This window comes from Aquarana catesbeiana, linkage group LG07 (genome assembly GCF_042186555.1).
Source record: "Aquarana catesbeiana isolate 2022-GZ linkage group LG07, ASM4218655v1, whole genome shotgun sequence".
Taxonomy (NCBI): Eukaryota; Metazoa; Chordata; class Amphibia; order Anura; family Ranidae; genus Aquarana; species Aquarana catesbeiana.
In genome coordinates this window covers 199,392,666-199,405,729 of record NC_133330.1, presented here as the reverse complement: position 1 = coordinate 199,405,729, position 13,064 = coordinate 199,392,666, and the positions used below count along the sequence as shown (strand labels likewise).

The 13,064-nt window shown below is 40.2% G+C and overlaps 1 protein-coding gene across 6 annotated transcripts in view; it reads right to left on the bottom strand.

Moving 5' to 3' along the window:
* Positions 1-13,064, bottom strand: part of DENND1B (DENN domain containing 1B) — a 422,418-nt gene that overhangs the window by 292,655 nt on the left and 116,699 nt on the right. For all 6 annotated transcript variants that reach the window (XR_012235321.1, XM_073592973.1, XM_073592974.1 and 3 more), the window contains exon 3: positions 10,648-10,691. Coding sequence is in view for 5 of the 6 variants with exons in the window: in XM_073592973.1 (XP_073449074.1) it covers positions 10,648-10,691 (44 nt within the window). In the remaining variant the exon portion in view is untranslated. The remainder of the gene's footprint in view (positions 1-10,647; positions 10,692-13,064) is intronic.

Genomic DNA, 13,064 nt, shown 5'->3' with positions numbered 1-13,064 from the left:
TGGGCAGTAGGAAACGGGCTGTGAAGCTGCAAGGCTTCACTTACTGTTTCCCTTAGTAAGGATGCTGGCGCCTGCACCCAGGGCCGATGGACGGGTCGGTTTTGGGTGCCGATATATAGTGTCCTTATATTAAAAGTTGGAAGTCACAGTATTTGTAGGTGCTGGCGTTCAATTTTTTATCATCCAGGCTGGAACTCCACTTTAATTCGGGTGTCCAATGCAGCTCCAAAGAAATGTTGACCTTCAAACGGATGTGAGGAAATTTCCTTTTCAATGCCTGCTCTGCAGACCAAACATTTCAACCAAAGGAGTAAATAAATTAATTAGGAAGGTCTGCGCTTAGGACATGTGTGAAGGTTGCAGCCACCCCAAAAAAAACCCTTAAGAGGGCTCTAAAATATAAAAAGAAAGAAGAGGTGAAGGGGCGAGTGGCGCTACCCCAAAGGGTTCACCACAAATTTACTAATAGGAAAGTAATGCAGGAAATAAGAGAATATGAAAACACTGCGCTCTAATAGCAAAAATAAAATATATGTGAGCCAGCAGCTGCATACATTGTGACAAACAATAACTGGTAACTGGGAAAAAAATGCAGCGCTAAGAAGTATTAGGAAGTTAAGGTGTAGTGAAACAATTAAAGGGGTTGTAAAGGTAAAATTTTTTTCACCTTAATGCATTCTATGCATTAAGGTGAAAAAACTTCTGACAATACCGCCGCCCCCAGCCCCCCCGTTTTACTTACCTGACGCCTCGAAAGTCAGCTTCGCGTTCCCGACATCTATTCCTCCGCTCACCCTGGCCGCTGATTGGCTATAGTGGATGGATTGGAAGCAGCGCAGCCATTGGCTCGCGCTGCTGTCAATCACATCCAATGACGCGGCGCGCTGGGGGGCGGGGCCGAGTGATACAGTGAGCGGCTATAGCCGCCGGCTGTATCACGGGAGCGCGCCCGCAAGCACTAACCACCATGCGAGGGAGCTCGCATTAAGGTGGTTAATGCTTGCGGGGAGGAGCTGAAACAGCCGCCGAGGGACCCCAGAAGACCAGGTTCGGGGCCACTCTGTGCAGAACGAGCTGCACAGTGAAGGTAAGTATAACATGTTTGTTATTTTTAAGAAAAAAAAAAATTTACCTTTACAACCCCTTTAAGTAAGAGATGCTGTACTGAACAGTAAAGCATATGTGCAAAAACCATAAGTGAAATGAAATGAACAAACACAGTATAAAGTGTCCACATATGGTAAATGGATGATTCCAAACTCAAATTAATAAGAGGAACTGGTATGGACCAAAAAATGATGTGAAACTAGAAAATAAAGTCTGTGGATCTGTGACTGTGAGTCAACAACGGGGTACAGAACTTCCATAGCTGTAAACCAACATCTCGATATGGGGCATCAGAATGAAAACATCAGGCAGTAAGATAAGATGGGTACTCTTACCAGATGTAGTGGACTCCACTGTCATATGACATGGAGTCAATGGTGCATGGAGCCAAACCTAGGCTGGAAAACGATATCCGGAACGGTGGAACCTCTGTCTCACTTCTCGACTTCTCTGGTGGGGTGAAGAAACATCAGGAAGGGCCGCCAACTGGATATCAGCCAATAGACCTCAAGGATGTGTTCCAAGGAGAAGCCAGGGACAGATGCACCCGATGCAAGAAACTGCCTTCCAGTAGCCCTACTTCCATCACGGGTCTGGATCAAATCTGTCCCTGGCTTCTCCTTGGAACACATCCTTGTTGACAGTGCCGGAAATGAAACGCTTTAAGGTAAACAATGAAATAAGAATATATTGTACAGTATATTGCTTTATACCGTATATGCTCACCTAATACATTACACTTTCCCTTTAATCTCAGAATTTTGGCTGTATAAAAACTAAGAGCCCTTGCACACTGGGGCGGTTTGCAGGCGCTATTGCGCTAATAATAGCGCCTGCAAACCGCCCCGAAAGTGCCGCTGCTTTCATTCCAGTGTGAAAGCCCCGAGGGCTTGCACACTGGAGCGATGCGCTGGCAGGACGGTAAAAAAAAGTCCTGCCAGCAGCATCTTCGGAGCGGTGAAGGAGCGGTGTGTATACCGCTCCTTTACCGCTCCTGCCCATTGAAATCAATGGGACGGCGCGGCTATACCGCCGGCAAAGCTCCTCTGCAGAAGCGCTTTGCAGTGGTATTTAACCCTTTCTCGGCCGCTAGCGGGGGGTAAAACTGCCCCGCTAGCGGCCGCATACCGACGGTAAAACGCCGCTAATAATAGCGGCGTTTTACCGCCGACGCCGCCCCCCGCCCCAGTGTGCAAGGGCTCTAATCCAAACTTTTAAAAATAATAGGTGCGGGAAAATTATTGCTGTATAATACACTCATTTTGTGTTAGTTTTCTTGTTGCAATCATCCTTTTCTAGATAATAACTATTAGCCTTATATACCGAACTGTCAGGTCTTCAATCTCAAATGTTTAATAAAAGAGGTTATTGCAGTCAGAAATACATGAATAATGTCAGTGTAACTGTATAGTTTCTCAACAACAGTGCTTGTCATTTGACATTTCATTTATGTGTCAGAGTCCAGGTGCCAAGTTCACACTGCTGCAAATCTACTCCTTCCTGCTATGGCCATTTTCACCCATTGCTTTGTATTTGGTGCAAGAAGCTGTAATGCGTCCAATGTACAGACTACAGGAACAGTTACAGCATTACAGTTTCTTAATTATAAGGTAGACTAAAAAAAGTATTGAGCGAAGCAATACAAAATAACAATGGAAGATGAGTCATACCAACTGTGAAAATCATAGAGTGAGGATTCTACACAACAGCGAACGATGGGTGGGGAAAACAGAGCAGGTATAGTAGGAGAGATGATGTGCAGAAAAATAGTAAAATGCATTGGAGGAGTAACAAAAAACAGTAATAAGAAAATTAGTGTTACAGAGAAAGAAAGCAAAAGAAAACATGCTAATCAAAAAGATGCAGCAGAACAATGACTGTGCTTCAGACATACTTTGCAGCAATAAATAATAAAATTATTAAAATATCCATTCATCTATACACATGCACCACAGTCAGTCCCACATACATTAGCTTATTTTTCCCACAAGTAAAATTGTCAGACTTTATCTTGAGTCCTGCTGGTAACATCCTCTGCATTATTAAACCATTGCCTGGATGTAAGGGGATTAAACACTGCTGCATACATTATTTCAAAATATGTCTAACAAGTAGCTTCATTATCCTCTACATTTTCACAAGTCCCTAAGATGTACAAACGCAGTATTTTTTTTTTTTTTGCCAACAGCTGGGAAGGGCGAGCTTCTAGCCCATTCTTAGTGTTCACATTGTGTCACAGCCCCTCTCCCCCACTTCATTATACTTCTGCAGAACAGAGGAGGGCCCTTCTCTTAAAGATCAATTCATATTTCCATAATCCATGCTTGTGCCTCTCCCCGAGGTGGGAGATGTCCCTCGTGTCTTGAGCTGCGTTCTACAACTGTCAATAAGTCCTGGTAACAATGGGCCTCAAACAAAAGGGCCTTGGCAGCCAAAAGAGCTTGTATGGGAAGGGGGGTGCCTGGCTGGTGCCATATGCTGGTTAGACTTCCAAAAAATATCCTTCCAGCAAAAGAAAAAACGTTTCTTCCTCCTAATCCCCGACCTGCTCTTTTAACCCTTCAATACAACAAAGACTATTTACTTGCAAGTGATTTTAAATGGATTACACACAATTAACTGCACCGCAAACAGTGGCCTTACAAGATTATTTCTAACAAAGCCAAAATTGTAAATCAAATATAACTAATCTTAAAAAAAATAATTATAATATTTTTAATTCTTTTTACTTTTACTCTAAATCATCAGGATTTTATTGCTTTAAATATTGCTAGCATTTAGGAAAAAAAAGGCAACCATGTTAAACAGTGCAAGAACCTAGCATTATTCTGTGTATAGGACTTGGACACCAGCTACTAGAATTGTTCAAAAGAGAATGATTATGCTTGATAATGTAATCATCTGAATGAAAGTTTAAAAAAAAAAAAACCTTCAGATGCAAGAAATTAAGATAAAAATTAGGAAACAGGATTACCCTTTAAATACCAATGCAGATGTATCCATTAACCCCAGATTAAGTGGTAAAGACTTGTGTGTCTTCAATAGGGATGTCACACGTGCCACAGCAAACAAAGCAGGTGAACTAGATGGAATGCAGACCTGGTACTTTGACGGTAAGAAATAAACTCACATGAGTAACTGAGTAAGGCTTGCAATACATGTTCAACGCCCTTGTACAATTTTCCTATAGATTTACCAAAAACCAAATCATATGAGGTCAAAACTAAACAACACTGTCAATTGTATCCAATTAGGCAGGTCCTTGCACTACATTGTTGAAGGTAAATCTAAAGAAAATTGTACAGAAAATTGTAAGAAAATTCTATAATGTATGGCCAGCCTAAGATGCACATTTCTGAATCATTTACTAACCACACAGAACAGAATGATTTTATCCCTATATTTATTTATTTTACATGTCTCATTGCATATTTACCCCATACAAACATTGGGACCAGGATTAACACAGTCGGAAAATAAAAAATGTTGAGTTGCCACCAAAAAAGGGATAGGTGGGAAATCTTCAATTGGGCAAACTTGTGAACATGACAACTCTTTAAGAGGGAATTTCCTTTACCTTGGAAAGATATGCTCAAATGCCCTATTTAGTCTACAAGAAAATAAGCAAAGGGAAATCTCCACAATGGGACACAAATGGTAAAAAAAAACATGACCGTGGTTTTAACCATTTCCTACTATACCTAAAAGAGGCCTAGTCATCCACCACCCCTAGAAGTCATGAATGTTGGAGAGCCTACAAGGGCTGCAGCACTTCGATAAAGTGAAGACAAGAGAAACAGATCACCAAAGAGAGACCAGTATAATATCTCTTCTTCTGCAGAGGCCTTCTCTGTACATTATTTTGGGTGATAACAGTGTTGTTAGGATTTCACTGAGCTTAGTCACTTTCAGCCCTTAGGCCATACAAATTATTATATATATAAATATATATAAAAACTTTGGGTGGGTTACTTCCCTCTCTTGTCCTGGTTCAACTGGAGCAATGTCAACGTGGGCTCCCTGTCTTCCACCGATATCCGATTAAAAACAGCAAAGGGACACATTCTCCAAATGCAAATAATTTACTGTAATCTTCAAGTCATCAATTCATGTAAATCAGCAGCAGCTACCGTACAGTTGCGAGCATCCCTGCTCTTCCTCAGGCTGTCTAGCTTTGTGTAACATTCTATCAAAAACCTTCCTATTTTAAATCCCAACACCGGTGGGTGTTGCCCCACAGGTGTGTCCCATGCATCCAATTGAAAGCACATCAGAATAAATTAACCCCATACAGGTTCAAGATCAATACCTACCCAAAACCACTAAACTAATTCCAATATAATAAGTCTGAATATCTATCATCTAACATCAAACTGCAACAATATATCACACAGGGTTATACATGAAAAAGAGAATGCTACAAAAGCAAAACACTAAGAGGGGATTCGAATCTGATTCTTGGTATCAAAAATGCATATCAATAGTATAATAAATGACTTTACATGTGCACCTAATCATTAATTTACATCATACATTAGTATATAATAAACAACTCTATCATGAAATGATCAAAAAATCTGCTCATGACTCCATCCCATTTTAATTCAATATTCTACGATGTATCCCATGTCTCCCGTTCATCAAGGTTCTATCTGGAAAGAAACATGCAATATAATCGCTAACTGATCATTCATAGAAATAAGTATAGACCATAATCCCTAATAATTCCCTCGAAATATAGGGATCGGAATTTGTTGATCCACCAAACTTCTCTCTGTCTAAGTTTTAGTATCTTATCACCCCTCAAGCACCATGAATCTCAGGTCTGAGTCTTGATGTCCTTTTTCTAGAAAATGCCTGGATACAGGCAGACCTGGCTGTTTATGTCTTATGGTGCTGCAATGTTGTGCGATTCTGTCCTTAATTTTCTGGGTGGTTTCACCGACATATAATGATTTACATGGGCAAGTGAGGATATAAATCACGTAGGAGGATTGACATGTGAAGAAACCTTTTATCGGGACCTTATCCCCATTCCTGGGATGGATATAATGGTCACCTTTTAACATAAGTTTGCACTGAATGCAATTCAGGCAGGGAAAACACCCTTTCGGGCCCAACTATAGAGGAACAAGGAGAGAGATGTCTGATAACTCTTCAGCCAATACTGACACAGACTCCTCGTCCAATTTTTTATCACAGGGCCGGAGAGGGGGATATTCTCGCATGCAAACGATATCCCAGATGAACAGAGAGGAGATACCCGGTCAGGATCATTATCGACAGCCACGAGGCAATCGAGGTCGATCCAGTGATCCCTAGTTCATAACATCTCACGATGGTTCCTGTCATCAGACGAGGTAGGATTGATAAATCGTGGTCTCTCTTTTTGTCCTAAAAGCCATCTTGTTTCATTTCAGCTTGATCAAGATTTATACAGATTATTTCGTAACATTAGATGGAAGGTACATTTTGTTCATAAACCTTTTTTTGATGAGGATCCCATAGATAATTCTTTGAACTGTAAATCGTTGGGCCTGATGATGAAAACCCAAATTAGTACCACCTACTACATATGCTGCTGTTGAAACATTTGTGAAAGAGGTAACTCGGGAAGTGAAAGAACTGGTCTCTCATATTGGTTATAGAGATCATGTACCGAATAACCTATCATACACAGAGCGATCGGCTTTGAGGAATCTTAGCCGATGGGATGATATCATATTGAAGCCGGTGGACAAAAAGGGCCAGGTAGTTGTCATGGACCCACAGTTCTATGAGGATGAAATCCTTTGTCAATTAAGTGACCAAACTATTTACAAAAAGGGGCCTAATGATCCTACTTGGCAAATCAGGAAACAACTTGAAAGTATTCTAAAACCTGCTTTGAAAGAGGGGATAATCACCCGTGACCTATTTGATTTTTTGTTACCTACCCATACACGAATCCCTGTTTTATATATTTTACCGAAAGTACACAAGGACAGTCATTCTCCACCTGGACGTCCTATAGTCTCAGGGCAAGATTCTATTTTTGTTCCGATTGCACAGCTTCTGGACAAAGTATTAGCTCCCCTTGTGAAAAATACAAAATCCCACCTTAAGGACACCAATGACTTTCTTCGTAAAGTCAAGGACATTCCCCAGTGTCCAGGCAATGAGATTTTGGTCACTTGGGATGTTGCTAGCTTATACATTTTGATGGAATTGATCAGAAGCTGCAATAACTACTCAGATGTGCAAATATCATTTTTTGAGAAATTATTCCAGCTTGTACTATCAAACTACTTTCTGTTTAAGGATCAGTTTTTTGTGCAACTGAAAGGAGTTGCGATGGGCTCAAATGTTGCCCCGCCATATGCTTGTAGGTTTATGAATGAATTTGAGCACAGATATGTATTTCAGAATGATTTATTAAAAAATCACTATGGCGTGGCAACAGTGAATCCTTACTTGCCTTTGATGCGATGTGTAATGATTTCTGTCCAGAGATAAAATTCAAAATGAACATGGGGGTGAATCGGTTCCATTTTTGGATACCAGAATTTACACTGACAGAATCCGACTTGTATGTCAAACCAACAGATAGAAATCAACTACTACTATATGACAGTTTTCATCCCCCCATGTTTTTCGATCGATTATAAGGAGTCAACTCCTACGGGTCAAAAGAATAGTTAGCAATAAGGCTGTGAGGAACACAAAATTGAAAGAGATGTGTCTTAAGTTCCATGAACGAGGATATCCCACTAACATTATTTCACAAGAACTATAGCGAGCATGTGTTTAGAATCATTAGGAAGCACTGACCCCTTTTGAAACGTTCCTATCCACAGATTGAGGTCTTTCAACAAACACCATTAAACGCCTTTAGAAGGAATAAAACGTTGCGAGATGCACTGGTAAGATATGAATATAGACCCAGGGAATATACATCAAAAATTACGTTTCTGAGCAAGAAAAGGAAAGGGTGTTTTCCCTGCCTGGATTGCATTCAGTGCAAACTTATGTTAAAAGGTGACCATTATATCCATCCCAGGAATGGGGATAAGGTCGCGATAAAAGGTTTCTTCACATGTCAATCCTCCTAAATGATTTATATCCTCACTTGCCCATGTAAACTATTAAACAGACAGGTCTGCCTGTATCCAGGCATTTTCTAGAAAAAGTACATCAAGACTCAGACCTGAGATTCATGGTGCTTGAGGAGGTTCTTCGAGACAAAAGAGGGGGTGATAGGATACTAAAACTTAGACAGAGAGAAGTTTGGTAGACCAACAAATTACGATCCCTATATTCAGAGGGAATTAATAGGGATTATGATCGATACTTATTTCTATGAATGATCAGTTAGCGATTATATTGCATGTTTCTTTCCAGATAGGATCGAACCTTGATGAATGGGAGACATGGGATACATCATAGAATAATGAATGAAAATGGGATGGAGTCACGAGCAGATTTTTTTGATCATTTCATGATAGAGTTGTTTATTGAATACTAATGTATGATGTAAATTAATGATTAGGTGTACATGTAAAGTCATTTATTATACTATTGATGTGCATTTTTGCTTTTGTAGCATTCTCTTTTTCATGTATAACCCTGTATAATATATTGTTGCAGTTTGATGTTAGATGATAGATATTCGGACTTATTATATTGGAATTAGTTTAGTGGTTTTGGGTAGGTATTGATCTTGAACCTGTATGGGGTTAATTTATTCTGATGTGCTTTCAATTGGAAGCATGGGACACACCTGTGGGGCAACACCCACCAGTGTTGGGATTTAAAATAGAAAGGTTTTTGATAGAATGTTACACAAAGCTAGACAGCCTGAGGAAGAGCAGGGATGCTCGCAACTGTATGGTAGCTGCTGCTGATTTACATGACTTGAGGACTTGAAGATTACAGTAAATTATTTGCATATATATATATATATATATATATATATATATATATATATATATAAAAAAAATATATATATATATATAAAGTATATATATATATATATATATACTTTTTTGAGTCAGCTCTCGAGCCACATATGGCTAGCTTTATTGAGTCAGATCTCGAGCCATGTATGGCTAGTTTTACTGAGTCAGATCTCGAGCCACATATGGCTAGTTTTAATGAGTCAGATCTCGAGCCACGTATGACTAGCTTTACTGAGTCAGATCTCGAGCCACGTATGGCTAGCTTTATTGAGTCAGATCTCGAGCCACGTATGGCTAGCTTTACTGAGTCAGATCTCGAGCCACGTATGGCTAGCTTTACTGAGTCAGATCTCGAGCCACGTATGGCTAGCTTTACTGAGTCAGATCTCGAGCCACGTATGGCTAGCTTTACTGAGTCAGATCTCGAGCCACGTATGGCTAGCTTTACTGAGTCAGATCTCGAGCCACGTATGGCTAGCTTTACTGAGTCAGATCTCGAGCCACGTATGGCTAGCTTTACTGAGTCAGATCTCGAGCCACGTATGGCTAGCTTTACTGAGTCAGATCTCGAGCCACGTATGGCTAGCTTTACTGAGTCAGATCTCGAGCCACGTATGGCTAGCTTTACTGAGTCAGATCTCGAGCCACGTATGGCTAGCTTTACTGAGTCAGATCTCGAGCCACGTATGGCTAGCTTTACTGAGTCAGATCTCGAGCCACGTATGGCTAGCTTTACGGAGTCAGATCTCGAGCCACGTATGGCTAGCTTTACTGAGTCAGATCTCGAGCCACGTATGGCTAGCTTTACTGAGTCAGATCTCGAGCCACGTATGGCTAGCTTTACTGAGTCAGATCTCGAGCCACGTATGGCTAGCTTTACTGAGTCAGATCTCGAGCCACGTATGGCTAGCTTTACTGAGTCAGATCTCGAGCCACGTATGGCTAGCTTTACTGAGTCAGATCTCGAGCCACGTATGGCTAGCTTTACTGAGTCAGATCTCGAGCCACGTATGGCTAGCTTTACAGAGTCAGATCTCGAGCCACGTATGGCTAGCTTTACTGAGTCAGATCTCGAGCCACGTATGGCTAGCTTTACTGAGTCAGATCTCGAGCCACGTATGGCTAGCTTTACTGAGTCAGATCTTGAGCCACGTATGGCTAGTTTTAATGAGTCAGATCTCGAGCCACGTATGGCTAGCTTTACGGAGTCAGATCTCGAGCCACGTATGGCTAGCTTTACTGAGTCAGATCTCGAGCCACGTATGGCTAGCTTTACTGAGTCAGATCTTGAGCCACATATGGCTAGTTTTAATGAGTCAGATCTCGAGCCACATATGGCTAGCTTTACTGAGTCAGATCTCGAGCCATGTATGGCTAGCTTTATTGAGTCAGATCTCGAGCCATGTATGGATAGCTTTACTGAGTCAGATCCAGCAATTTAAAAAACATAAAGTCAGTTATGTACTACACTCAGAAACCGAGATTCTTCTTGGCTGCCCAGAGATTTTGCAAGTAGCAAAGGTCTGTACACATCATTACATCCAGCAGTGCTCACTAGGGCTTTAATGTTAACAAAATCAAGCCTCCTTGTGATGTTACTGACCTGGTCAGAGAAATCCTCCGGGAACTTCCACAGTAAGGAAGGGTCTGTAAATAATTGACACAAAGCATTAATCAGAGGAGTGAGAATAGAATGTAACCACTAGAGGCAATAATACTGACATTTCCCCACCAAAGAATGAAAATTCTTACAAACAACATAACATTTATTTCTCTAGATTTAAAGTAGGTAATGTAAATCTATAAATATAGCAAACAATTTTTCGTTGTTGCTTTACATGTTCCACCTGTATACCCCCTGTAAGTCAGAGCAATTTTTTGTTATGGGCCTGTTTATTTAGCAAGAGCACTGCCATTACTTAAGTATTAAGTATATATATATGTGTGTGTATTTTTGTAATTTTTTATTTATTTATTTTTTTAGGAAAAGCAAGGTTTTCTTTTGGTAAAACTGTCTAGCAAAAATAATTTTTTATGCAATCCATAAACCATATGTTTTTCTAATTTGAGGATTGCTTATTTAACAAAAAATTGTCTTAATTTTGATAAAAAGTATAAATATTATGGAACACTTAAAAACATTACTGAACAAAACCAAAAAAGTTAATTAGGGCCGACTACAATAAACTAAGAATTAAAACGGTGTTAAACAGGAACAACTTTTGTTTAAAAAATTAAATTAAAAGTCAGCTTGCTTTAAAATAAATGTTAACTCTAAAAATAATATTAATTTTTTGCAATGGTGTATTAATACAGTTTCTTGTAAACCTTGACAGTTGCTTAATGTCTTAGACATTTCCTATAAAATACCTGGTCATCCTGTCAGCTCCCCTCTCTTCACGTGGAATATTCTAGCACATATTCTAGCACTTTTTTATGCCAATTTCCTGGTGGCTCCCTGTGCCCTGGGAGCCACACGTGCCACAGTCTGCCATTGAAGTGAATGGCTGAACATGGCCAACGCCTATAAACATGGATACTTTGTTGCCTTAGGGTTACCTATATTTGCATGTTTTCAATGGTTGTCCTGAATGCGGAAGTTCCACTGGGAGATTCATGCTAGGTATAAAAAATGCCTATAAGTCCGTATGCATGAACCCATTAATCAGCCAAGCATGGAAGCATATCAGTGTTGGTGGGGTCAGGTTGCATCCCTGCCATAATGCTAAGAGAGAAAGCGGGACTTCCCTTTTAGGTGAAGTTCCTCTTCAAGCAAACATAAGCCACACTGCCCAAAGGCAGTACAGTGCTTACTATCACAGTCCTCATTTGTCCCATCACATCACATGCACATAGCTAAATACGGAGTTTGGTTAGGATGTCATCATTCTCTCTGGCCAGACCCCATCAACAAAGTTTCTTACATGTACAAGGACATGAAGGGCTACATAACTGGTAAACACTGCACTGGCCCTGGGTTAGCAGAGCAATGGCAATTCACATTTCTGCTGAATGGAAGTACACTTTTATATTTACTTTATTGCTGCAGGGGCTGGGGGCACATTATTGATTTTAAAGCCAAGAAATGCACATTACCATCAAGTAAATATTTAGTGCTAAATGCAGTGTATAAATACTAAACACTTTTTACTATAATAATGGTTTTCATATTTTTGTCCAGAACGTGTTAAAATCACTGCAAATGCCCACAACTCTACAGTTCAATGAACTGAGCTTTTTAAAAACATACAGAATGGATTTTTCTATGTCAAAACACAACAATGGAGAGCACACAATGAAAGCCACTTCAATTAAATGAATGCCCCGCATTCAAATGTACAATAGGAAATTGCCAGGTAGTGTGTTAAATGAAGTTTACACAACTACCAGCCTTAAACTTTATGACCATCGCCAGGTTAAGGGAATAACACTAATTCTCTTGTTACAATGGCACAACCTTTAGTTACCCTTTAAGGGGATAAATCCTTCTGGGGCTGAAGTGATTAAGCCAAGTGGTTAAACAAGTGTATCCAGTAGCCATTTCTGCTAATGTGAATGGCTGGCTTCTTCAAGTTTTAATTCTGGATTCTAACCATCAGAATATTGAATTATTTCATTTTTCACATACAGGTATTGACAAACTCGATGGACCTACTTATAGACATTTTATAGCCATCACTGCAGAAGCAGTATGCCCTTTAATAAAAGGAAATTCTTCCCTTTTAAATATCTGCATGGGAAGTGAGATTGTATGAACGTGGAATAGTCATATCAGGTTAGCATGACTTCACATGCAAGAAAAAGCTCTGGCTCACAATATTACCAATGTATTTGTTGTCAACAACACAGTACTGTGTCAGATGAGTGTCCATCAAACCAGTGCTTTTTCCCTCACTCTCCAGTTTTTAAATGTCATGTACTGGCAGGGGTGTCAGGGCTCTTGTAAACAGAGGACATGCCCAGGGAAGCCACTGACAGCAATCTGGGCTGCGGTATTTAAGCATTTAAGAAGCCGTAGGC